Here is a 27,469-nt window from a genome sequence, read left to right on the forward strand (position 1 = left end):
TTCTACACACAAATACCTTTTATTTAAGCCCCATAATCCCATGGTCAACACATAAGTCCTGTTTGGGGGGTGTTTTGGGGAAGGAATGGACCCCTAGAAACGTGGTCCACATTTGGATATTAGCTTCGTATTCTACTCGCAAATACCTTTAATTTGAGTCCCATATTGCCATGGTCGGTAAATATGTCCGATTTAGGGGATAGTCCGACAATTGGATATAAGATAGGTTTTCTAATCAAAACAACTTTCATTTGAGCCCCATATTGTCGTGATTGGTCATAATATATGCTTGGTAGGTTTTGGGGATGGGGCGGCCCCACTAGGTACCCCATCCGAAATTTGGATACCAAATTTTTACTTTTAGGGTACTATAAGAGAGCACACAAATTTTCGCTTAAATCGCACAACCCATCTCCGAGATCTGGCGTTTCTGAAAATTAGGGTTAGGGGGAGGGTCCGCCCCCCCTCATATACCAAAAAATTTAGTACCCTATTTTCACCACGGGATCGTTATGCACCATCTGTGAAAATTTTAGGAAAATCGGTTCAGCCGTTTCTGGGTCTATAAGGAACACACAAACAAACAAACAATCACAAATTAATTTTTATATATAAGACTAGCTGAGCCCGGCCCGCTCTGCTGCGCCCGATTATGCTATGTTGGAGAGAAGTACTCTAAATTTGAACATTTCTGCGTAATTGTAGTTGAAAATGTATTCCAATTTTCCTATGGATTTTTCTACACTCAAGTACCTCTTATTACCCAACATTGCAATGGTCAGTAAAAGTCCTTCTTGGGGTGTGGTGGACCCCCAGACACTTGGTCACAAAAATGAAAGTCTATTTCGTGCTCTATTCCCAAAGACCTTTCATTTAAGATCCATTTGTCCGATTTGAGGGGTTTTATAGTGGTGGGGTGATCCACAAAACATTTAGGTCCGCAATTGGATATCAGATTCGGTTTCTACTCCCAAATACCTTTAATTTGAGTCCCGTATTGTAGTGGTTGGTCTATAAATCCATTTGCCGGGTTTTGGGGGTGGGTGGCTCTCCTAGGCATTCAACCCCAGAATTTGATACCAAATTTTTTGCTTTTAGATTCTTCCTATATTCCTATATTTTATTTTTGTTTATTCAAAGGACCGATAGGTTGTCATAACAAAGATACATGCTGATGATTAATTTTTACGACTCTGCCATCTCTCTGTTCATGTTGGCATGTTTTTAATTCGATCAACTAAATCCAATTGGATCAAACAATGTTAGTTGAAGACTGCCAGATGACGCTAATTTAAATGTTAGTGCTACTCGCTTAGAGTGGATCATTCATAGACAACCACAATACCATATGACTACCTATTAAGTAGTCATCATTTAGTCTTTTTTTATACCCACCACCGAAGAATGGGGGTATATTCATTTTGTCATTCTATTTGCAACATATCGAAATATCCATTTCCGACCCTATAAAGTTGACATACTTCTGCAATATCGGTATCTCGATTTTAGGTTTTGGGTCCATAAAAGGCGCATTTATTGCCCGATGTCGCTGAAATTAGAGAGAGTGAGTTTTTTAGGCTTTCCGCCGTCCTTCTTCAATTTGGCCCAGATCGGTCAAGATTTGAATATAGCTGGCATATAGATTGATCTCTGGATTTAAGGTTTTGGGCCCATAAACGGCGCATTTATTGTCCGATTTCGACGAAATTTGGGACAGTGTTTTGTGTTAGGCTCTTCGACATTTTTCTGCAGTTTCGCCCAAATCGGTCCAGATTTGGATATAGCTGCCATGTAGACCGATATCTCGATTTAAAGTCTTGGCCCCATAAAAGGCTCATCTATAATCCGATTTCACTGAAATTTGACACAGTGACTTATGTTAAGCTTTTCTCAACTTTCTCCATTATATTTATCTGCTCGGATTTACAGGATTTTGTGGGAGTTGATATCATCCACTTTGTCTTATCTCCATTTAATGCCAAATCCACCTTCGTTTCTTCTCTTTCAAAGATTGCTCCGGTGATCGACTCATAATATCGAGTTTTGTGAATAGTGTACCATGCCTATTCGCACCTGCTTCTCGTATTATCTTCTACAGCCGGACAGACAGATCACACGATTGGCTATCTTCTTATCTGAAACCTAGTTTGGTATTGCACAGTCGGAGAGGTTCTTTCCTATTTTAAACGACAAGCGTGTGTCGGCAAAGTTCATCCTGCAGGAATACCAAACTCAGACATGGTTTGAAGTACCTTTGAACGTATAGAGCTGTCGAAGGCGGCTTTGTAGTCAACGAGAAGACGATATGTGTTGATTTTCCTTCTCGGCCTTTTCCAGGATATGGCGCAGTGTAAATATTTGGTCTATGGTGGATTTTCCAGGTCTAAAGCCATACTTATGTGGAGCAATTATTTCGTTGATTTTAGACTTTATTCTTTCACACAGTACTCTCGATAGTATCTTGTGTGCGATGGGGAGGAGACTTATTCCCTTATAGTTAGCACATTCTGTCTTGTGTCCTTACTTGTGTATGGTACATAGTACGGTGAGGTTTGATTATCTGGTTTGCGTTCTTCTAGCCAGATCGCGCAGCCGAGCTGATGCATATGCCTTATCATCGTGTTGCCTCCGGTCTTAAACAGTTAAGCCGGCAATCCATCGGCTCCTGCTGTTTTATTGTTTTCAGCCGGGTTAGCTTTTTGGTGCTCCTGGTCGTACCATGGGTTCATTGGGGCAGGCTTTTGGTATGTGGTTTTTTCATGGAGTGGGCTATGGTTTACCATTGCGTTGCTATACTATCGGTACAGTGAGTGTCAGCATATATTATTATATCTAATTTTTTAGGAGCGTTTAGCGTTGAGATTCTGAAACCTGGCATAAAAATCTTCAAAGAGAACTTTATCTAATTAGCAGTTCATATTTGCTTTAGTTTTAAAATTTGTATTTTCGAGATGTTGTTTTGTTTAATGTCCACAGATATATTTACCTAAGGTTGACTGTGACAAATTGTAATGCTACTTTGGACAAAAGCAACATTAATCTGTAGTACAAAATAAATATTCATAAAATCCCCACTTTCATAGGAAATACAAAATTCGACACTTTTTGAACTAACTTCGAATCCATATCTAACTGAAATTTAGAGTAGTATTTGTACAAGATTCCCAAATATTTATGTTATTTTTTCATTTTGTTACCACTGATACGTGTACAAAACTTGAAAAAAATTGAAGCTGTACCAATTCTGTTTTGTTGGCGTCCATGGAAAAGGAAAATACCTTAAATTTTTAACACCTCGAAATATGCGTCTAAGACCCCGTAAATATTCTTGATCGTCATGACATTTAAAGTCGATCTAGCCATGTCCGTCCGTCTGTCCATCTGTCGTCTGTCGAAAGCACTCTAACTTTCGAAGGAGTAAAGCTAGGTGCTTGAAATTTTGCACAAATACTTCCTATTAGTGTAGGTCAGTTGGGATTGTTAATGACCCATATTGGTCCATGTCTTGATATAGCTGCCGTATAAACTGATCTTGGGTCTTGAATTCTTGAGCCTCTAGAGTGCGCAATTCTTATCCGATTGGAATGAAACTTTGCATGACGTATTTTATTATGACCTCAAACTATGTTTAATATTTTAGATTGCTAACACTGTGCTCGAAACTAGTTGATGTTGTAATTTTCTGTACATATTCCAATAGGCGTGAGTTTTCGAATATTGGCAGTATTTTAAATTTGTCCTTGTGCAAACCGAAAGAAGTGAATAATTGTTCTGGGCAGTTATCGATATAACGCGATAACAGATAATAATAATTGATAAATTGATAAAGTTATTTGCACAACATATATTGCCGTGTTGCAATTTAGTTCTTATAAGTGCAAATTGATACTCCTATATGGCTTCACGTGTATTTTGCGATATTTTCGTCGCATACTACAACTAATGAATTAATGAACCAACAAAACTATTCGCATATATTAAAAGTATTGTGATTTCTTACACTGAGAGCTTGAGGTATCCATATTGCTTGATGTATTCATATGGGGTCTATACCCGTTAGAGTTCATAACAAAATTTTCAGCTGTGGTTATTCCCCCCTTATGCTGGCGACATTTGTGGGATACCATGCCATGTAAAAACTTTTACCCAAAAAGAGGTGTTACCCCGTGGTACGCCGTTCGGACTCAGCTATAAAAAGGAGATCTCTTCTCATTCATCTTAAATTTGAATCACTGAACATCACTCGTTGATATGTCAATAGTTTGCCCTCTGTTCCTAAATGGAATGTTTGTGGATAAAACATAAATATGTTATGTTATATTAGTGTACAAAGTACATTTAAATATTTCTAGTTGTAAGAAACAAATTAAAAATCATTACTAAATCGCTTCGGTTTGGGAAAAATTGAAAATTTATTAAAACTAAACTCTGGGTGGGCCTCCATAGCAATACATTAGAAAATCCTTTTTGAAGTATAAAATTTTATCTGCAACAACAAATTCGTTTACTACTAATTTTTTCAATATTTTTATTCAGTACTTCAAGATTTTGCCATTTTGTCCAAAGTGTATCGGTGCAAAGCTGAAAATTCCATCTGTTGAGCTTATATCAATTTAAAATATTAGCGAAGTTTAGGTGAAAGTTGCATCCCAATGATTTTTTTTTGGGAACACAACTATTGGATTTAGGGTTGAAATCCACTAATTCTATGATAATCGTAATGGGCCTATGACTTTGACATCTGTTTTAACTTTGATTTCGAAAGGCTATGCTTATTAATAATTGTACACGCTTTTAGTTCTTTGTGCTTAACAGTTGTGTAATTGTGATGTAAAAATTGAATAATCCCACCCTCATAAAAATGCATTATACGCCAATACGATGCAATGAATTCGTGCTAACAAATGTTTGTTTGTTTTTCTTTCTTTCTTTTGTTTTGTTGTTGATTTGCAGTAAGTGCTGCTGGTTTAGAGGACTAAATGAATTTTTGATACAAAAGTATGTGATCGCATAAAAACCAAAAAGCCACAGACTCTCTCGATCTATACTTGAACTAGTCTAGCAGCAACACTTTACCATCCAGAACATTATTTATTTTTACTCTGTTCCCGGCAGTCTGTCATCAAATGTATCGTCATAATAATGTTGTGGTGTATGTTTAATCCGGGTTTCTCAAAATATCTCTTGTGAATTGGCAATCAATAATGGTTTTTTACATAAATGTCATAAGTTAGTAACTTTAGCTTACAATAATTTTATATTGAGGTAATGTAATGAAATTGAATACGTTTGACTTGGATTTTGGAACACAATAACACATAAAGGAATCGTCAAAAGCTTCCTAATTTTTATATGAAATTAAAAGCAATTAAAAAATAGCGTAACAATAAAAACTTGTGTTTTTACTTATTACTTAACAAATGGCTTTTTGTACGAGAATGCACAGGAAGAAGGGCTTACAGGTGAATATGTATGGTATCAAAATAATAATAATCATAATCATTTTTATGGTAATGCGACACTAAACGATAAAATGGCCTTGACCTATATATTGTGTAGCACACCTCCGCTCTTTCAGCCTTATGCTCATTTATTATAAAATTAATGATCACATTCGTGTATTTAATAAGACGTATGAACGCCTGTCTACTTATTGGGACCATGGTGAATTTAATTGGCTGATTTGCCTATCAACGTCTCAATTCAACATTCAACAGCTATAAACAAAAGCAGAATGGCAAACAACCTCATATTTGAACACTCATATTAAATATTGCCAATAATGTCGTCACTCCTTTTGTAGTCTCAAAAGAAAGTTCTTAGGCGCCATGAACTATATATATGTGTATATTCTTGATCGTCGTGATATATAACCCGCCATATATCCCAATCTCCAGATTTGACTTCTTGAGCTGTAGTCAAAGATACAATTCTTTTCCGATATGACTTTTGCAAGAGATGGTTTCGACTTTCAAAAAGTTTGAACGTCGAAAACTTGTACTCGCATAAAACGTATAAAAAGTAGTTAACACTGTCAAAAACCCTTTTTGTTTTTTTTGGCCAGGTTGACACCGTATTATACGTCGGAACTGTATGTCATATACGTCAGAGTTTCCGACAGGCCATCTTTGGGCATTACGGACATAATGACTGAGGGGTCTGTTGTAGCCAGCGACAGCCGAGCGGTGGACTTTTTCAAGAGCATCGAACAGGCTGGAACTTTAAACTTCAATCTGAGTGGCGTTCTTCGTTATCACGAGAAGCATAACTGGGAGCTACCGGGCGCGGCCATAGGTTGCGGATAGTGAAATGCTCTCCATTCGGTACTGCTGCAGTAACAATCAGCGGTACCGAATGGAGAGTCAGTGTCAAAGATACGGAATTGCCAGATAAAACATCAAAAAATTCGAAAAATGTTTAATAGTTACTTGACTCTTATGTGTTTTTGAATACGAAATTTTAAAATCAGTGAGTAAGGTCATTAACGGCTGTCAGACTTTCTGAGAAGATATTAATGCTAATCGTCGTTATGCAATCTTATTTTAGCCATTTAACCACTTCTTAAATCGCATGATACACACTACAGTGGTCGGGTAATGTTCTCGATATGACCAGTCCTAGTTTTTCAGTGTACACCCCAAAGCCCACCTGGTCGTCTAGAATAGAAATTTATGTTACTTCTATTACCCGGGAACATGTAGTTACAATCGGTTCTATCAGGAAAAGTGGTACAATACTTTTTGTCAAAAAGCGGCTCTGGCAGGGTCTAATCCTCACTGGCTGGAACATCGGACATTGTGTCAAAGATAACACGGTGTCCGTAGCCACCACCTGACCAAAGAGAAAAATCTCTTAGCCTCACGGCAGTGGTCGCAGACATTTGTCTAGCCACAATATCCAGAGGCATTAGATGTAGCATTAAATTCAGTGCATCAGATGGCGTCGTCTTCAGTGCGATTGTGATGCACAGACAAGCCATCCTTTGGATCCGGCTAAGTATTGAGCGGCTGGTGGCCTTTGAAGCTCCGTCCACCAGTCCACAATACCATATAGTATTATAGGTCTGACAAATGCAATATATACCCAGTGCATGACGCGCGGTCTAAACCCCAGCCATTTGCCAATGGCTGCCTTGCAGGTGTATAGGGCAAGAGATGACTTTCTTGCCCTTTCCAAAATGTTAAATTTGAAGTTCAATTTCCTATCCAGCAAAAAACCCAGGTATTTTGCGCTTTCTGTAAATGGAACATTTTCTCCTCCCCAGGAGACAGGTGCCACTGAAGGTAACTTGTACTTCCTGCTAAAAAGAACTATTTCTGTCTTGCTCGGATTTACGCCTAGACCACTTTCGGTAACCCACTTCGCTGTTGCACGTGGAGCTTCCTGAAGTATATCTCTTAGAGTGCTGTGAAACTTTCCCCTAACTGCAATTGCCACTTTTACACAATAATATATTTTTAATGACTATATTCCAAAGTAGAGGAGAGAGTACGTCTCCATGAGGTGTTCCTCTGCTGACCCATCTTTTTAGATCCACAGATCCCAAGCCTGTCGTAATGCATCTCTTAGTAAGTAAGTTGTTAATAAACTTTCTTATGGTAGATTTGATGCCTAGAAACTTCAACTCTTTCATGATTGACGTCAGTTTTACATTATTGAAAGCAACTGCAATGTCAAGAAGTGCAACCATTTTGTACTTCTTGACAGCGAGAGAACCCTCTATGTTGGCGACTAGGTCGTGAAGGGCTGTTTCAATGGACTTGACATTACTATATGCAAGCAGTTGGCGAGACAGGCGATCTCCAGGTTTTTTTGCCCTATGATATCTTTCTGTCAACCTCTTTAGAGTCTTCAGCATAAAGAATGACAGACTAATAGGACGAACATCGTTCGCCTTCGTGTGGTAATTTTGCGTGCTTTTGGAAAAAAATGACCTTTGTGTCCCTCCATCCCACAGGTATATATGACGTGCCGATACAAGCAGAGTATACATAGATCCCTAAGCCAAGGTGCCGGTCTGGCGGAAACAGCTTGTAATTCAACCGGTGGTATATCATCAGGGTCTGGCAAATTGAAGGAGTCGAAAGTTTTATTGCCCAAAGGATTTTCGACTCAGACACAATCCTCAATAACCTCCAATGAATGCATACCTGTGACAACCTCTTCAGGGGTCACGTTGTTCGTTCGAGAATTTGCCGGGAAATGTATATCAACGAGTAGTTCTAGTATTTCCTCACTAGACATACATTCCATACATTCTCTGACTTCTGAATATACCATACCGTAATGGGTCTCGAGGATAGAATCCTCCTTAGCCTAGAAGCCTCAGATGTATCCTCCAAGGAATTGCGGAATTCCGCCCAGGATTTTTCTGAATTTTCCCTCGGCACAAAAACGGCATATGTTTTTCGTTGTTATTAAAAAAAAAACAAAAGCATACAATAAACTTTCTGCTTTTTACATAAATAATATAAAAAATCTTGTTGAAATTGGTCCAAAATTTGGCACAATATTTTTCATAAAAAGCTAAAATAAAACGTGTATAACAAAAACAAACAACTCAGTTTTTTTTTTTTATAAATAGCATAAGAAGGTGTATAAAGATAAGTTCGGTCAATCCGAATCTTAGATTCTCATCACCGTAAATCAATTCTAGGATTTTGGTCGAGACTTTTTGAAACCAAAAACCAAATTCAAATTTGGACGAACGAACGGACTTCGTAAAGATTTAGAATAAATGTTTTGACGTGATAGATTTCACAAATATAAGCAAACTTTTTTTTTTATTTTGTCCAGTTACTCTAGTTCGGCTCAAAAATTATAAATTTTTTCGAAGAATTTAACATGTATATGCGATTTGTTGGACGACATACAATAGATAATCTCTACATAGTTGTATTTTTGAACAAGTGGCACAAAAATGTTAAAAATATTGCATTTTGTATCAAAATAAAAAAGTGGCACCCAAGTGGCATCGTCCCACAAAAGTGTCAAATTACATACAAAAGTGGCACAACGGTAACGCTGATTGCTCATATTTATGAACTCCGAGAAACATTTATTTATAATTAAAATATGTTTTTACTGATGATTATTAGTGTTAGTCACTGTGATACACCAAAATTGTTCAGAAGTTCTGATGAATCAATTTTATTTTGTTGAAGTCCATGGAAAAATTTATAACGGTAAATGCAGAAAAAGATGGGTTTTCGTAAATTTTCCATTTTAAACGGTCATAAGTTCTTTGTTTTACAAAGGATTTCTATGAATTTTTCTTTCATTAAACATCATTTAATCGAACATCATCCTCAAATAAGACATATTTCCTTTAAAATCGTTTAACACGTGGGTATGTAATAGTGGTTCAAGTGTGTAAGACAAATAAGTAAAAGCGGGCTAAGTTCTGCTAAAATTATATGAAATAAATTAAGTTGAAGGGCACAATTTTATTCTACATGCCAAACTTCTGTCAAACCAACAAAAATTAAAGCTTCTAGGAACCGAACAAGTATGATCGAAAGACCGGTTTACATAGGAGCTATATCAGGTTATAGACATACTATAACCTGATGTAGCTGATATGACACACTTGTTGGAAATCATAAAAAAACACAAAATACAAACATATTTCAGCCAAATCAGAGAAAAATTGTGGCTTGTAAGGGCTCCAGACCGTACTTAACACAGAACACCACATGCAAAGTTTCAGCCAAAACGGACAAAAATTGCGGCCTCCAGGGGCTCAAAAAGTCAAATCAGGTGATCGGTTTATATGGGAGCTAAATCCGGTTAAAGACTGATTTGGTCCGTACACGTGGCACAGTTGTTGTAAGTTCTAACGGGACACTACAGGGCCACAAGAAGTCAAATCGGCAGATCGGTTTAAATGGGAGCTATATCTAAATCTGAACCTATATGGCTCATTTGCAATCCCCAACGACCTACACAAATATTAAGTGTCTGCGCAAAATTTCAAGCGGCTAGCTTTACGCGTTCGGCCTCTATCGTGATTTCGACAGACGGACGGACGGACATGGCTAGATCGACTCTGATCCTCGAGACGACCAATAATATATACACTTTATGGGGTCTTTGATCAATATTTCGAAGTGTTACATGTAATAGTAATGACATGATTAGAAAGAAGGTTTTATAACTTCGCTTTCGATTTTCTAACCTAGCAGTGGAATTGCCTTTCGCTGGTTCAACTGCAATTGAAAAAGGCTTTAAAATATCATTGCGGACTCGTGTACTCGCATGGACTTGCATTTAACAGAAGTCTTTCCTTGAGGGCAAGGGTTTTGGCAAAGGCAAACTCATCAATCCGATGTTATGTGATTCTTTAGGTGAACTTCCTGGCGATAGCAGTTGCCGTAAAAATCACGGCGTCCCAGCAGTATGTATGAACTTGTGTCTGTTAAAGTCTGATTTGCCTCTGAGTTCCTTCAAGCAGACGATCCATTTATAACTTTTCCTAGGGGGCTTGCTTGATGTTTCGTCGGTCAACTTGCCTATATTCCTTCGAATTTTTTATACCCACCACCGTAGGATAGGGGGTACGTTCATTTAGTCATTCCGTTTGGAACACATCGAAATATGAATTTCCGACTATATAGACCGATCTGTCGATAAAGGGTCTGAAGCCCATAAAAGCTTTATTTTTTAACCGAATTCGCTAATATTTGAGACAGTGAGTATTTTAGGCCTCCCAACATCGGATCCAAACATGGTTCAGATCGAACTATATTTAGATATAGCTGTTATATAGACCGATCTGCCGATAAGGGGTCTGAAGCCCATAAAAGCTTTATTTATTACCCGATTTCGCTGAAATTTGAGACAGTGAGTTGTTTTGAGCATCCCAATATCCGATCTCAATATAGTTCAGATTATACTATATTTAGATATAGCTGCCATATAGACCGATCTTCCAATTTAGGGTCTGAAGCCCATAAAGCTTTATGGGCCCCAAATATGTTTCAGATCGAACTATATTTAGATATAGCTGCCATGTACACCTATCTGTAGTTTTAGGGTATGGAACCCATAAAAGCATTTTTTAGCCAATTTTGCTGAAATTTGAACTAGTGAGCTGTTTTAAGCCACCCACCATCCGACCCAAATATGGTAAGGATCGGTATGTATTTAGATATAGATATCATATAGACCGACTTGCCGATTAAGGGTCTGAAGCTCATATTTATTTACGGATATAGTAGTGGAGTTAAAATAAAATTGGATGACTATTATAACCTTGTTTAATTTTGTCCAGATCGGTTGAGATTTGGTTATAGGTGCCATACAGAACGATCTGCCGACTTTATATTCATCGGACCACTCAATGTCCGTGCCGAATTCGGGTGCATAAAGTATTAAATTTTCACCGGTGTCGCGAACGGGGGTTTACTTATATACCCGAAGTGGCCCGGCCGAACTTAATGCCTTTTACTTGTTTTATTTTGCAAAAACTAGCAACTTGAAACTGAAATGTATGTTCTTTTTGGTTTAAAGTTACTGAAGTTACTGAAATTAACGATAGTATCGATAGTTATCGATATTTTTTTTGAAAAATATCGAATATTGCGAATATCGATAGATTGCAGGCACTAATTCAGAACGACGAGACGATCAAGAATATACATACTTTATGAAGTCTTAGACGAATATTTCGAGGTGTTACAAACGGAATGACTAGATTAGTATACCCCTATCCTATGAGGGTGGGTATAAAAAAATTAAAACACAACTATTTGTCAACCATGTAGGTGAACATCGCAAGCTGATAATATATTTCTTGGTCGAAATTGAAATCGCGATACGGGATAACCAGTCAAATCCTTCTAGCTTAGCAATAACATACTTTTGCTGGCTTTTAGATGTTTTTGCTATACTATTCTTCGAATAGAAGCATTAAACATGGTCTTAAGCCGGACAATATCCTGCAATGGAATCTCAATAACATTTTAACCTATTTTAACTTTTCAATAACAAATGAGTATTCGTTATAGAAAAGTTAAGTAATGTTTGTAACCCTGTAACGAGTTGTTTATAAAGCGCAAGTTAAAATTCTTACACAAATCTTTCTATAACGAATTTTTGGCAAACTTTTTATTGAAATTCACCCAAAAAAGAGGTGGATTAAAACGAAACTTTTTCAATGTTGGTCATTAATGCACATGCAGACAGCCACAAAATAAAAATTGCTGTAAAACATGTTATATTTGCATTGACTACTGTGCCTAGTTTCTCGTAAATACCCAAGGCTTTGTGTTTGCTTTGCGTGTTCAAAAACAGACAAAACAGTGGTGTGGTAAATAGCATTTTATTTTAAATAGCATTTAATTTTTGTAGTAGTCTGGCGACTGATTTGATAATTACGAATAAAAAACGCAACATATCAGTTTGAAATAAGTTGTGTAGTGATCGGGTGGCAGACAAAAAAGAGTCAAAACTTGAAGGTTTTTCTATTGAAGAAAAATGATGAAAGAAGGAATTTCGGCTAGAACACTCTCAAATATTTAAAATCCAGAAGATTTCAAATGCTTTACAGTGGGTAAGAATCGGAAAACCCTTTTACAAAATTTGCGGTTTGAGTACGGGTAGAAAGTTAAAGGAATTATGTGCAAAATTTCAAAGCCGCTATTCGTCCGAGCGCCTCTCAGCAGGCCACTAAAATTTATCACCTCGATATTTCGAAAAAATTTTCTGGAAATTGCTCAAAACCCTTACAAGTAAATTCGCTTAATGTCTTCAATATCTCTTCTGGTCTCGGTGTTTTTCGACTTTTAATGTTTTACAATTTAGCCGAGGCTTTCCCAAAAAGTTTTTTTTTGCACCAAACAATACTTGCAGCCTTCTCCAACCAATTTACTAAAAATGACTATTTTGAAAGCATCTTTGCCCGAAATGGATATTCGGGTATTTTAGTTAAAAAATTCGGGCAGTTTTTATTTTTTGTATTTTAAGGACAGTTTTATCTGCAAAATTAAAATTTTTCGTTTTCAGAAAATTGAATATCGGACCACAAATTAATATTTGATTTAGGGGCTTGCCAAGAGGTTACTAAAAATTACTATTTTAAAAGCATCTTTGCCGGAAATGGATATTCCGGTGTTTTTGTTAAAAAATGCAGGCAGTTTTTATTTTTTGTATTTTAAGGACAGTTTTAACTGCAAAATTCAAAACTTTCGTTTTCAGAAAATTGAAAATTTGAAAGTCGGACCACAAATTAATATTTGATTTAGGGGGCAAGAGGTGCTTGCGCCAAACTTTGCACATAATCTCGTTAACATCTTAGCTATAACCATTAAAATTTTCAAGGAGTTCTTTCTACCCGTTCTAAAACGGCAAATTTTTACTATTTTTCGATTCTATCCCACTGTGTGTTTAACTTTTCTATAACGAATACTCGCTATAAAACAGAATTGGTACATCAGAACCCCCGAAATATTTTTTTTGTTTCAATTTTTGTAATATGGTGTTATTAATAAAGATATATCGAGTGCACTCCCATATGGTTACAATATTTGGTTACGGACCAATCCAGACCAAAATCGGCACAAATGTTGGAAATCATGACAGAACACCATATCTAAAATTTCAAAACGGATGAAAATTAGTTGAAAATACCAATCGAAATAATGCACATAACCGTAAGGAACAGGTGTCTTACTTCTCTCATATAAATGAATGCTACACGATTCAAGATTAAATTGAATGACAACGAACCTGCTTTCTATTGCCTAGTACGAACGGCTTGCCGCTGAACGATATCACTTAGTAGAAAAGTTTTACACGGTTGGTTACCTCACCAGTCTCGCCAGCATAGGAAGGCGATAATCTCCACTAAAAAAAATCAACTTCGATGTCAACCATCCGGTCAAATGACTTATTTTGAGATGCAAAGGAATCTGCCATTCCGTTTCGGATTCAAATATTTGAGACGTTCTCCGTCCTCTCAAAATTCCCGAATTAAAATAGGGAATTAAAATTAAAAAAGAGATATTGAACTGAAACTTAGAACAGATTCTTTTTTTGTCCATAGCAAGTTAAGCTCGAAGATGGGCTATATCGGACTATATATTGATATAGCCGTCATATAGACCGATTCGCCGATTTAGGGTCTTGGGCCCACAAAAGCCACATTTATTATACATTTTTTTTTTAAATTTGCGACAATGAGTTCTGTTAGACCCCTCGACATCTTTCTGCAATTTGGCTCAGATCGGTTCAGATTTGGATATAGCTACCATGTAGACCGATCACTCGATTTAAGGTTTTTGCCCATAAAAGGCGCATTTGTCCGATAATGTCCGATGTCGATGAAATTTGGGACAGTGAGTTGTGTTAGAACCTTCGACATCCTCAGATCGGTTCAGATTTGGATATAGCTGCCATTTAGACCGATCGGTTTGTTCTACAAAATTGAACAATGACTTGTACTTATTAGACCACTGAATGCCCGTGCCGAATTTGGCCCAAATCGGGACATATTTCGATATAGCTGCTATGGGGGCATAAATTATTAATTTTTCACCGGATAATGACGAAAGGTGGTTTACATATATACCCGAGGTGGTGGGTATCCAAAGTTCGGCCCGGCCGAACTTAACGCATTTTTACTTGTTTTGATGTATTTTACAAATTTATTTGGAAAATACTAGAAGGGTAACCATTTTGCAAACAACCAACGTTATTTCTATACCCTCCACCGTAGGATGAGGGAATACTAATTTCGTCGTTACGTTTGTGCAAATGCAAATTTGCCCATGAACATTCCATTAAGTAACAGGGGCAAACTTTTCGCATATCAATGAGTGATGTCCAATTCAATTTTAAGCTCAATGAAAGCTCCTTTTTATAGCTGAGTTGTAATGCGCCTTGGTTAGGAATGCATAATTTTTATTAAAATTATTATGTTTTCATTTCCAGCAGAATATTGTTCAATAGAACGGAGTAGGACGTGGGAGTTCTGGTCAGCTAGCAAAAGCAGTCGGCTGGGAGGGTTCGTGTCCTTTCCTTCCTATATACGGTTAACCACTACAGAGTTCAAACGGCGTGCCGCAGGGCGTCGACCCTTTGGGGTGACGTTTTTACATGGCAAAGTATCAGTACAAGCTCGAACCCAGGTGTTCAGCGTCATATTCGGACATGATAACCTCTGCGCTTCGGTGGCCTCCGCTTCCGTTTGTAACTCATCGAAATATTGATAGGGGGCCTAACAAAGTACATATCCAGCCCTTCCCGCGAAAATTATGTAAGCGACTTTTTATTGATTTTCTTTTTTATGGGTATCGACGGATGATAACGAATTATGCACCCTCTCCAAACAGAGCGAAAATGATTTTGGTAGAAGCGCCATTTGTTTAAATTTTTGCGTGAACTTGAAATTGCACATTAACATAATGATAAATAACTATTTTAACAAGAATTTGGTTTTTAGTTTAGAAAATTTGTAACAATGTATTACTATTAATATAATAAGTTGTACCTTTTTTGCTCATATTTGTAAATGTAAAGCAAAGGAAAGTATAAGATAGTAAGGGAAATAATACACCTATAATACCTACATCACACTATAAGTTTAAATTAGGATGGCCTAATCACGCTAACCTTCGAAGGAGTAAAGCTATCCGCTTGAAATTTTGCACAAATACTTCTTATAAGTGTAGGTCGATTAGGATTGTAAATGGCCAAATCGGTAAATGTTTTGATATAGCTGCCATATAAACCGATCTGGGATCTTGACTTCTTGAGCCACTAGAGAATGCATTTCTTATCCGATTTGGCTGAAATTTTGCATGAGATGTTGTTGTAGTTTCTAACAACTGTGCCAATTATGGTACAAATCGGTCCATAACCTGACATAGCTGCCATATAAACCGAACTGGGATCTTGACTTCTTGAGCCTCAAGAGGGCGTAATTATTATCCGATTTGGCTGAAATTTTGTACAACGGCTTCTCCCATGACCTTTAACATACGTGTCCAATATGGTCTGAATCGGTGTATAGACTGATACGGCGCCCATATAAACCCATCTCCCTATTTTACTTCTTGAGTCCCTGAAGGGCGCAATTCTTATTTGAATTGGCTGAATTGAACAAAATGACTTCTACTATGGTCCGAATCGGAACATTCCTAAAATACGCTGTAAGCTTATACTTGCATTCCATGCATCAGAAATGTTTTAAAAAATTGATGAATTTACCTTTAAAGTAGCCTGCTACAGCGGTTTCACATCACAAATTTATTATATTGTCACAATTTCCGCAATGGTGTCATTGGAAGTTTCTTTTTTGTTTCTTTCGACTTCGATTAACTCAACAACAGTGGATCGATGAACTTATTTAAATTTTTGGATATGTGTTTAAATTTTTGCATATATGTTTTACAAAATGGTTGATAAATTTGTGTGGTCTAGCATTATACGAGGGTTGCCTTTTATATTTCAGGATTAGAGAACTCAAAAACAAATAGTAATCATTTAAAATCTCTTTATTGTTTTTCATATTATTCCCGATCGCTTCTTCAGGTGTAGAAAAACGTTGACCTCTCGTATTATTTTATTACGTACGGGAATAAAAAGAAGTCATTCGGTGCCAAGTCAGGACTATACGGCAGATGACTCATCAAATCGATGGTTTTAGTGTCCGAAAATTCAGTTGTTTGAGCCGATGTGTGAGAGGTCACATTGTCGGGGTGAAAAGTGATCCGTCTTCAGCGGTTGGTTTTCCGGACTTCTTGCAAGACAACTGGCAATCAAATGGTTGTGTACCACTCAGAATTGACTGTTCTGCGTTGTTCTAGTGGTACGATTGTGACATGTCTAGTTTTTTCGGAAAAACAGGCGATCATTTGCTTGGAAGAGCGTCGTGCGCGAGCAACTTTTGTTGGATTTGGCTCATCTTGAAACAACCATACAGTCGACTGCTGTTTACTTTCGGGCTCATACGCGTAAATGCACGATTCATCACCTGTCACGATGTCATCGACGTATTTCGAAGCACCGCCATCGTATTTTTGGAGCATTTCTTTCGACCAATCGACACGTGCTTTTTTTGAGCGATTGACAAATTGTGTGGGATCCAACGCGAAAAAACTTTCTTGACGGTCAAATGGTCATGGAATATTGAATGTATGCTGGTCCCACTAATGGAATGCAATATCAGTTAGCGCTGCATCAATGGTGTTTGGAACAACAATTGATTTTGGACGATATTGACGAAATTCGTCTTGGAGTGAACTACGACATAGATTGAATTCACCATACCATCGATAAACACTGGTCTTTGATGGAGCTTTTTCACCAAAAATTTAAATAAGTTCATCGATCCACTGTTGTTGAGTTAATCGAAGTCGAAAGAAACAAAAAAGAAACTTCCAATGACACCATTGCGGAAATTGTGACAATATAAAAAATTTTGTGATGTGAAACCGCTGTAGCAGGCTACTTTAAAGGTAAATTCATCAATTTTTTAAAACATTTCTGATGCATGGAATGCAAGTATAAGCTTACAGCGTATTTTAGGAATGTTCCGATTCGGACCATAGTAGAAGTCATTTTGTTCAATTCAGCCAATTCAAATAAGAATTGCGCCCTTCAGGGACTCAAGAAGTAAAATAGGGAGATGGGTTTATATGGGCGCCGTATCAGTCTATACACCGATTCAGACCATATTGGACACGTATGTTAAAGGTCATGGGAGAAGCCGTTGTACAAAATTTCAGCCAAATCGGATAATAATTACGCCCTCTTGAGGCTCAAGAAGTCAAGATCCCAGTTCGGTTTATATGGCAGCTATGTCAGGTTATGGACCGATTTGTACCATAATTGGCACAGTTGTTAGAAACTACAACAACATCTCATGCAAAATTTCAGCCAAATCGGATAAGAAATGCATCCTCTAGTGGCTCAAGAAGTCAAGATCCCAGATCGGTTTATATGGCAGCTATATCAAAACATTTACCGATTTGGCCATTTACAATCCTAATCGACCTACACTTATAAGAAGTATTTGTGCAAAATTTCAAGCGGATAGCTTTAGTCCTTCGAAGGTTAGCGTGATTAGGCCATCCTAATTTAAACTTATAGTGTGATGTAGGTATTATAGGTGTATTATTTCCCTTACTATCTTATACTTTCCCTTGCTTTACATTTACAAATATAAGCAAAAAAGGTACAACTTATTATATTAATAGTAATACTTTGTTACAAATGTTCTAAACTAAAAACCAAATTCTTGTTAAAATAGTTATTTATCATTATATTAATGTGCAATTTCAAGTTCACGCAAAAATTTAAACAAATGGCGCTTCTACCAAAATCATTTTCGCTCTGTTTGGAGAGGGTGCATAATTCGTTATCATCCGTCGATACCCATAAAAAAAATAAATATATATATACATATATAAATCAATTTGTGTTTGTTTGTAGATTTGTTTGTTTGTTTGTGTGTTCCTTATAGACTCAGAAACGGCTGAACCGATTTTCTTGAAATTTTCACAGATGGTCTATAATGACCCCGTGGTGAAAATAGGGTACTACATTTTTTGATATTTGAAGGGGGGCGGACCCTCCCCCTTACCCTAATTTTCAGAAACGCCAGATCTCGGAGAAGGGTGTTGCGATTTAAGCTCTCATATAGTACCCTAAAAATAAAAATTTTGTATCCAAATTTTGGTATCCAAACATATATTTTGACCAATCACGACAATATGCGACTCAAATGAAAGGTATTTAGGATGAGAAAACGTATCCGATATCCAATTGTCGGACAAAGTGCTAGGGGGACCACCCCAAGCCCCAAAACACGCTTATGTCGGACATATTTACCGACCATGGCAATATGGGACTCAAATGAAAGGTATTTGCGAGTAGAATACGAATCTGATATCCAAATGTGGGACCACGTTTCTGGGGGTCCACCCCTTCCCCAAAACACCCCCAAACTGGACTTATTTACTGACCATGGAATATGGGGCTTAAATAAAAAGTATTTGGATGCAGAATACGAATCTGATATCCAAATATGGGACCAAGTGTTTTGGGGGCCGCCTCTCCCCAAATACATCCCCTAAATGGGGCAAATTTAATTTGACCAAATGAAAGGTATTTGGGAGTAAAGCACGAATTTGATATTAATATTCGGGAAAACGCCACGCCACCCCCACAACACCACCCAAATAGTAAGTATTTTCTGAAATTCGAAAACGAATTTGATATCCAATTTTGAGGGCAATGACAATATGGGGTTCAATTCAAATAAATGATATATAGATATATGAGAATAAAGCACGTTGCTGATATATTTTAAGGACTTAGTGTTTGGGGGACCACCCCAATCCTCAAAACACCCATAAATCGGGCATATTTACCGACCATGTCAATGTGGAGATTAAACGAAAGGTATTGGGGGGTAGAGCAAGAATTGATACCCATTTTCGGGACCAATTTTCTGGGGGTCTACCACTTTCCAAAAATACCCCACAAACTGCAATTTTTTAGTGACCATCGCAATAGGGGGCTCAAATAAAGGCATTTGGAGTAGAATACGAATTCGATGTCCAAATGTAGGACCATGTATTTAAGGCATCACCCCTTCCCCAAAACACCCCAAAAGGGAAAAAATTTTTCGACCATGCCTATATGTGGCTCAAATGAAAGGTATTTGAGATTAGAAAACGAATTTGATAACCTATTTTGGGGCCATATGTTTGGGTGACGCCTCATTCTGTAAACTCCTTTTAAGCCAATGGCAATATGGGGTTTAAATAAATGGTATTTGGGAGAAGAGCACGATGTTGATATTTTTTCAGGGCCAAGTATCTGGGGGACCACCTCTCCCCCGAAAACACCACTAAATCAGACATCATGAGAATACCGGGCTGAAATGAAGTATTTTAAGAATGGAGTACACCTTACATCCAAATTTAAATTCGTAGACCAATAAAGTTCATGTGGGATTCAGATAAAGACACTTATATTGTTAAACTGTTATTCAAGCGATATAATATTTTCGTAGCATGGTATTTCACTAAAAGATCTTTAATTGTCGAAAATAAAAATTCCAAGGAAACTCTTGCTCCATATAAAGAAAAAGAAGGCGCAAATTTTATAAACAAATATTGACAAATTGTCAAAAAAATTACATATTTTATCTTAGTTGAACGTTTCTAAAAAATAACTACTTAGACTCAAACAAGTTCGCGCCTTTCTCCACCTTCTTCAAAGCAGACGCTCTATGCCTTCGTCCACATCATTATTGTTTGAATAACAACACGCCTTTATGTTTATGTCATGCCTTTATGTTTATGTTTGACATATTCTATTTATAGACACAATATTCTAACACATGGGTGTGATTTTAGTAGTTTAGGTGCGTACATCAGAAGATTTACAATAAAAGGGCTCAAGTTCGAATCTCGGACCAGCAATATGATTTTTAAATTTTGAATTTTTTTTATTACGCCCACAGCATGCGGAACAATCAACGGATTTGTGGGAAGATAAAAAAAATTAAAAATATTTTTTATATTAATAACGCCACAGTATATCCCGCCCTAGTGCTACTAAGTGGTGTCGCTTTGCCACAAGCCATTTGAACTCGCCAATAAAATGGAGGTCCCTTATTATGGGTATGCGATAATTTTGTCCAGTTTGCAAGTTTCTTAATGGCATTTTTATTATACCAAGGTTATAATAATGAGTTTTTTCTATTATTACAAATAAGTGCTTATTCTTAAGCTTCATCGAATGTTGTATGTAGTGGCATTTGTACTACCGGTAAAGCAGATGGTATTCCTGTTGATAACTCGTTATATTTTAGCAGCTAGTAATTCTAAGGATAATAAGTTATCCATTATTTTGCATGCCAAAAATAATGACATATACTTACCAAGTTTTTGCTGGGTAGTTGTACAATATAATATGTTATACATAATAATTCAAAATTTTTGGTAGGTCTGATTGAGAAATTGAAAAAGTCTACTAAGAAAAAATTCAGACTCAATTATCCCATGGATGATATTCATTGCAAAAGTAATGTTGAATGTTACTTTTTTATTAGTTATCCAGCTAGACAATGTAAGTAGCTTAATAAGGCCTAGTGTAAACTCTTATGCACGAAGAGACTGCCGTCCTACGTTCAGGGAGGCGAAACAAATGTAAATGCCTTTGAACAGTTGCAATTTAGAGTGTAATTTTCAGTTCCGAGTGAGTTTAATTTTTTTGCTATAATGAAAATTGTTTAGGAAATTTTCATGCTCTCTTTCATTGGTAATAGGATATGTTCCAATAGCTTAGCAAATTTTCATACATACTATAGGGAAACCTTTTACTACATAATACGATACCCTTTTTTCAGTGTAAAAAAATTACACTGAAAAAAGGTTTCTATAAAACTTCTCGACTGTCTTTGTTAAATACGACTTATATAACAATAAAGCTGCCATGTAGATCGGCCACATTGAATGCGTAACGTTACACAATTTCGATGAAATTCGGTTGAATAATTTTTTTTAAAAATTTCTCCTCCGTACCAATTGCGATGTATAAGATCTCTTGTCACATTTGCTGAAGGTGGCATCGCACTATACATATGTTCTTGTCTTATGGCATGTCAAATTTTTGCTAATGCTAGATTTGCGATATGAATGAAACACACCAAACACATCAAAATCACTTTTCCTCTGACAAAAACATAAAGAAATCTGCTGTTTTTGTTGTTAGTTGATTTAAAGCAACCCCAAATTAAATTGTTCTCAAATCTTTAACAATTTGTAGCTATAAAAAATCAGCTTTTGCTCACATTTTTGATGCCATACGAATGAAAAATTTGCAATTTTGACACACATAATGAAATACCAATCTGTGTATATAACAAGTAAGAGCGTGCTAAGTTCGGCCGGCCCGAATCTTATATACCCTCCACTATGGATCGCATTTGTCGAATAACACCTCGAAATATGCGTTTGAGATATATATTCTTGATCGTCGCGGCATTTTATGTCGATCTAGCCATGTCTGTCGAAGGCACGCTAATTTGCGAAGGAGTTAAGCTGGCCGCTTCAAATTTTGCACAAATACTTCTTATATACCTTTCATTTGCTTTTGTCGGCAAATATATCCGGTATGTGCGTGTTTTTGGGTGTGAGGGGGATATCAAATTCGTGCTCTGGTCAAAAATACCTTTCATTTGAGTCCCATATTCTCATTATTTGACTGGCTTTGGAGATAGGGTGGCCCCCATAGGAGGAGTTTAGGGGGCGGTCCCTGAAGTAATATCAGTATCGTGCTAGAGCACGACTTTATTTGAGCTCCATAATGTCGTGGATTTTGAAGGTGGTGACCAAGATATTCAGAACTACGGGTCTCGTTCAGATCCACACTAATTTTTTTTTGTACTGGTTAAATTATATTTCAAGCAACCACTTGTGATGCCCAATTTTGAAAGATCCGCAGGTCATCCTGTGTCCAGGTTATACCCTACACCACCAATGTGGTACAGGGTATTATAACATTGTGCATTTGTTTGAAACTCTATGAAGGAGAAGACCTAGACCCATCGATAAGCACACCTATCGGCTTAGAATTACTTCCTGATTCCATTTACCTATGTCCATGTTTTCTTGTAATCATGGTACAGGTCGCATTTGCTGTCCGATTTTCTTAAAAATTTGCATAAGTCACCTTTTTGGTCCAAGGACAAATGCAAACAAAACGGCCCAGATTTCGATATAGCTCTCATATATATATATATATATATATATATATATATATATATATATATATATATATATATATATATATATATATATATATATATATGTATATATATATATATATATATATATGTATATATATATATATAGACTCAAAAACGGCTGAACCGATTTTTTCTGATGATGCATAATGATCCCGTGGTAAAAATAGGGTACTAAATTCGTTGATATCTGAAGGGAGGGGGGCGGACCCTTACCCTAATTTTCAAAAACGCCATATCTCGGAGAATGGTGCAATTTAAGCGAAATTTTGTATGCTCTCTTATAGTAACCAAATCCAACTTTCGGATAGGCTACCTAGGGGATCGGCTCCACCCCCAAAACTTACCAAATATATACAAACGTATCTGATATCCAATTGTCGGACCAAGGGGGGGGACCACATCAACACCCAAAACATATTTACCGACCACGGCAATATGGGACTCAAATTAAAGGTATTTGCGAGTAGAATACTTATGGGGGTTCACCCCTTTCTCAAAACACCCCCCCCCCAAACAGGACTTATTTTCTGACCATGGCAATATGGAGCTTAAATAAAAGTTATTTGATTGTAGAGTACGAATCCGATATCCAAATGTTGGACCAAGGGTTTGGGGGCCGCCCTCCCCAAAATCATCTCCTAAAGAGGACAAAATTACAACCATAGCAATATGGGGCTCAAATAAAAGGTCTTTGGGAGTAAAGCACGAATCTGATATCAGTATTCGGGAAGAAGTGAATGTGGGGCTACCCCAGCCCCATAACACTACCCAAACAGGAAGTTTTTGCTGGCCATTGCAATATAATGCTCAAATAAAAGGTATTTTAGAGAAGATCACGAATCTGATGTATATTTTCAAGGCCAAGTCACTGAGCGGCAGACCCATATCCCAAAACACTCCACAAACAGGTCATATTGCCGACTATGGAAATATGGGGCTCAAATGAAAGGTATTAGGGAGTAACATTCGGGACCAACTGTCTAGAGGACGTCCCACCCCCATCCCACCCTCACCAAGACAATTTGGGTCTTAAAAAGGGTGGAGCTCGATTTTGATAATTTTTAGGGTCTATACCCTGAACCGGACACATTTGCTGACTTTTGCAATACGGGGTTTAAATGAAAGGTATTTGAGATTAGAAAACGATATTCAATTTTGAGGCCATTGGCAATATACCCCATATTGCCATCAAATTTATTGTATGATATACAGATTTATGAGAATAGAGCACAATGCTGATATATTTTCAGGGCTAAGTGTTTGGGTGACCACCCCACCCCCCAAAACATACACATACAATTTTCGTAGCATGATATTTCACTAAAAGCTCTTTAATTCTCGAAAATAAATATTCAAAGGGTAATTTTGTTCCATATAAAGTAAAAGAAGTCGCAGCGGAGCGGGCCCATTTCGGCTAGTAATACATTAAAAGTGACATGTCATAAGGCAAGAACATATAGTCTGATAACACCTTAAATACGGGTTGAATTTGGTGAATACAGCAACACTCATTGATATGAATGAAGTCTCCTCCCAACTCTTTCAGGATTCAATTATAAGGTGGGGTCATGCGAACAACTGAATACGATTTCTTTATTTTTGTTTCGATTTTGTAGAAAATCTAAATGTCAAAGGCTTGATAACACAGCTGTGAATTTTTACTACATTCTTAAAAATATGTTTTATTTGATACAATACAAATGAATACAAATGTAAAACACATTGGAAGAAGATAAGTTGTAAAACAATATTTATTTCTAAAACCACTTTGACATTTGAATTTACGCTATTTGCCACTCAATGTAGTTTTGTTGGGGGTAGGGTTTTGTTGTTGTGCTAATGACGCTACCTCTTAATTGTATCATGCACTTCTTGAAGTGATTAATTTTCACCGACGAGGCAAGTGGAAATCGAATAACTAAATACGAGGTTCAAGCGGCTCTACAGGGTAGCTTTTATGCATTATGCTGCATGACAATTTGTTATTATTGATAGATTTACAATCATTCCAGTGTAATTATGTAACTAACGAAGCTTGTGCTGTTTTTTTTTATTCTAATATTTGATTTAAGCCTCCCATATACCACGTGATGTTGTAGCATTGTACGTTATGTGAAGTAAGTATACTTATTACTAACTTCTATATTCTCTAAAAAAAAGCAAAATGGTGTATGTAGTTTTAGTGTAGTTTTAAATGAATTCTTTGTTATAAGTTTTAAATTTTATTATTTTAGACCCCGACTTGGATCCCAATCGTCCTTCCAGAAAATTCTCTTCTCCCAAGCAATTGGAAGACTCTGTTGAAGAAGCCGAAGCTTTGAATGAGAAAAAACGCCAGCGTCAAGAACGCATGATGACTGTCAATGAAGAATTGGATCAAGTTGAATTGGAGAAAAAAAAAGCACAAAGAGCCGAGGAAGCAAAACAACGTGAACAAAAGTAAGGTTTCTTTTTGTAAATAACACCTATAAAACGCCTTGGCATTGCTATCCTGGCCCACATCGTACTACTTGCATGCGATGCTCTTCCTCTTGTGTGTTAAATTTGTTTTTTAAATATATTTTTCATGTCTACAGTCCGAACTTTTTCTCTGTTTAGAAATTCTAACTTTATGTTTTTTTAGAAGTTTCAAAATTTATTTAACAAATGTAAAACAAAACAACTCCATTGCTTCAAAACCTAATTTATTGAAGTAAAAAGCTTGCCAGAATTATATCTGACCACGTTTTAGCCAAACTGTTACATCGAAACTAAACCCGATTCACTTATAAGTTTGTTTTTCAATTGATTTAAATATATTACATCAAAATTCAATCCAGTAAATAACAGCATTTAAATAGGTTTTTTTGTGAAGTTCTGGATCAAATCTAGCATCAAATCAGATGTAAAACAGAAATAAATTTCTAAAGAAAACTACTATTAGATGTGTTTTATTTTTACAGTATTTACCAAAAATGCTAGTTAATATATTTATATATGAGCAATAATCTCTTTCATTCAAATTGGTAGCAATTACAAAAAAAAGACCAAAAACTTCAGGTTCTGTAAAATCATATAGTAATTCCGGTAATATCACCACCAAATAATTAAACAAAAACATTTGGTACATATATGGACCATCCGAACCATATGAACCATCCGACATCCGAACTACCGACCATCCCATTAAGACACAGAAGAATCATCACTCATATCAACAACTGCTGCAAAAATTCATGGTTAGCTCAATAACTAGTCCGAACCCTTTAAGTTTTGGAAGACCTCTGATGAAAAAAATTTAAGCTCTCTCTAGAGTTTGGTAAAATAGCCAGTTATGCAATCCTTTAGAATCGTTTAGAAAATTCTGTAACTTTTGAACCGTTAGAGATATTTTAGTATATTTTTGGTATCAACTCAACCTCTTGCAATATCAAATACAAACTAAATTGTCACATAGTTATAGAGGAGTTTAAGGTCAAAGTTTAACTTTAGATTTTTTTGCTACCATCGATGGAATGCCGTCTTTATTTGGTATCCTCTTTTTTTTAATGCCTCTTTTGATAAATACACAATTTAATTACAAAATTTTCAAAAGTCATTATTTTAATTTGATTAAAGATAGTTTTTGTTACAAAAACTTTGCATGTTGAACTTTCTTGTCTTTCAATAAAACAACAGTAGTTTTTGCACTAGCATAAGAAAAGCGATACATTCTTGTTACATGTAGTTTGAAATTTTACACCAAATGTTCGCTTCTATTTATGTCTTGTAGCCTTTTTGTTTTTCATATGAGTCCCAGGTCCACAATTTCCAATATTTGAATCACACGCCACACTGTCTTTGATGGTGTTTGGTTAACTTCAAGCTTCAAATCCAATAATAATGTTAATTCCTCTTTTTCAACCCTACACCACCTCTGTGGAACAGAATATTATAACTTAGTGAATTTGTTTGTAACACCCAAAAGGAAGAGAGATAGACCCATTGATAAGTGCACCGATCGACTCAGAATCACTTTCTGATTCGATTTAGCTATGTCCGTCTGTCCATGTTAATTTGTGTACAAAGTACAGGTCGCAGTTTTCATCCGATCGTCTTCAAATTTGGTACAGGCATGTTTTTCGGCCTAGAGACGAAGCCTATGGTCATTTGTTAACCGATTCTCTCGAAATTTGGCAGGAAGGATTTTGTACGACTCTCGACATTACTGGTGAATTTCATGGAAGGCGGTTCAGATTTATCAGATCTCTTGACTCCCAATATTACGGATGAATTTCATGTAAATCGGTTCAGATTTAGATATAGCTGTCATATATGTACATCGGCAGATTTTCACCCCAAGAGCCACTGAATGCGCATTGTTTGACCAATCTTGCCCAACGCTTTCCTCGACGACTACCAAATTATCTGAGAAGTTTGCTCGAAATCGGTTCAGAATTAAATATATTTAGTTCCCATACATAAGTTCGTCAGATTTTGGGTAATTTGCCATAATGCTGTCATTTGTCAACCGTGGTTTTTACAGCTTGAACATATTTGCTCGCCGAGTTCCATCAAAATTGGTTCACAATTGGATATAGGTCCCACATTGTACTTATAGGGAAGGTGTAGGGTATTATACAGTCAGCACCGCCCGACTTTTGCCTTTCCTACTGGTTTGGTAAATGTTTCTATCACTTGAAGTTAAAATATTAATAATATTTTGTTTTTTTTTTTTTGCAATCG

The 27,469-nt window shown here is 36.6% G+C and overlaps 1 protein-coding gene across 1 annotated transcript in view; it reads left to right on the forward strand.

The window, feature by feature from the left end:
- LOC106091121 (uncharacterized protein CG45076) overlaps window positions 1-27,469 on the forward strand; it is a 187,046-nt gene that overhangs the window by 99,639 nt on the left and 59,938 nt on the right. Inside the window, exons 7-9 of the mRNA XM_059361662.1 lie at window positions 24,838-24,877; window positions 24,943-24,947; window positions 25,000-25,204. Coding sequence (XP_059217645.1) covers window positions 24,838-24,877; window positions 24,943-24,947; window positions 25,000-25,204 — 250 coding nt within the window. The remainder of the gene's footprint in view (window positions 1-24,837; window positions 24,878-24,942; window positions 24,948-24,999; window positions 25,205-27,469) is intronic.

This window comes from Stomoxys calcitrans, chromosome 2 (assembly GCF_963082655.1).
Source record: "Stomoxys calcitrans chromosome 2, idStoCalc2.1, whole genome shotgun sequence".
NCBI lineage: Eukaryota > Metazoa > Arthropoda > Insecta > Diptera > Muscidae > Stomoxys > Stomoxys calcitrans.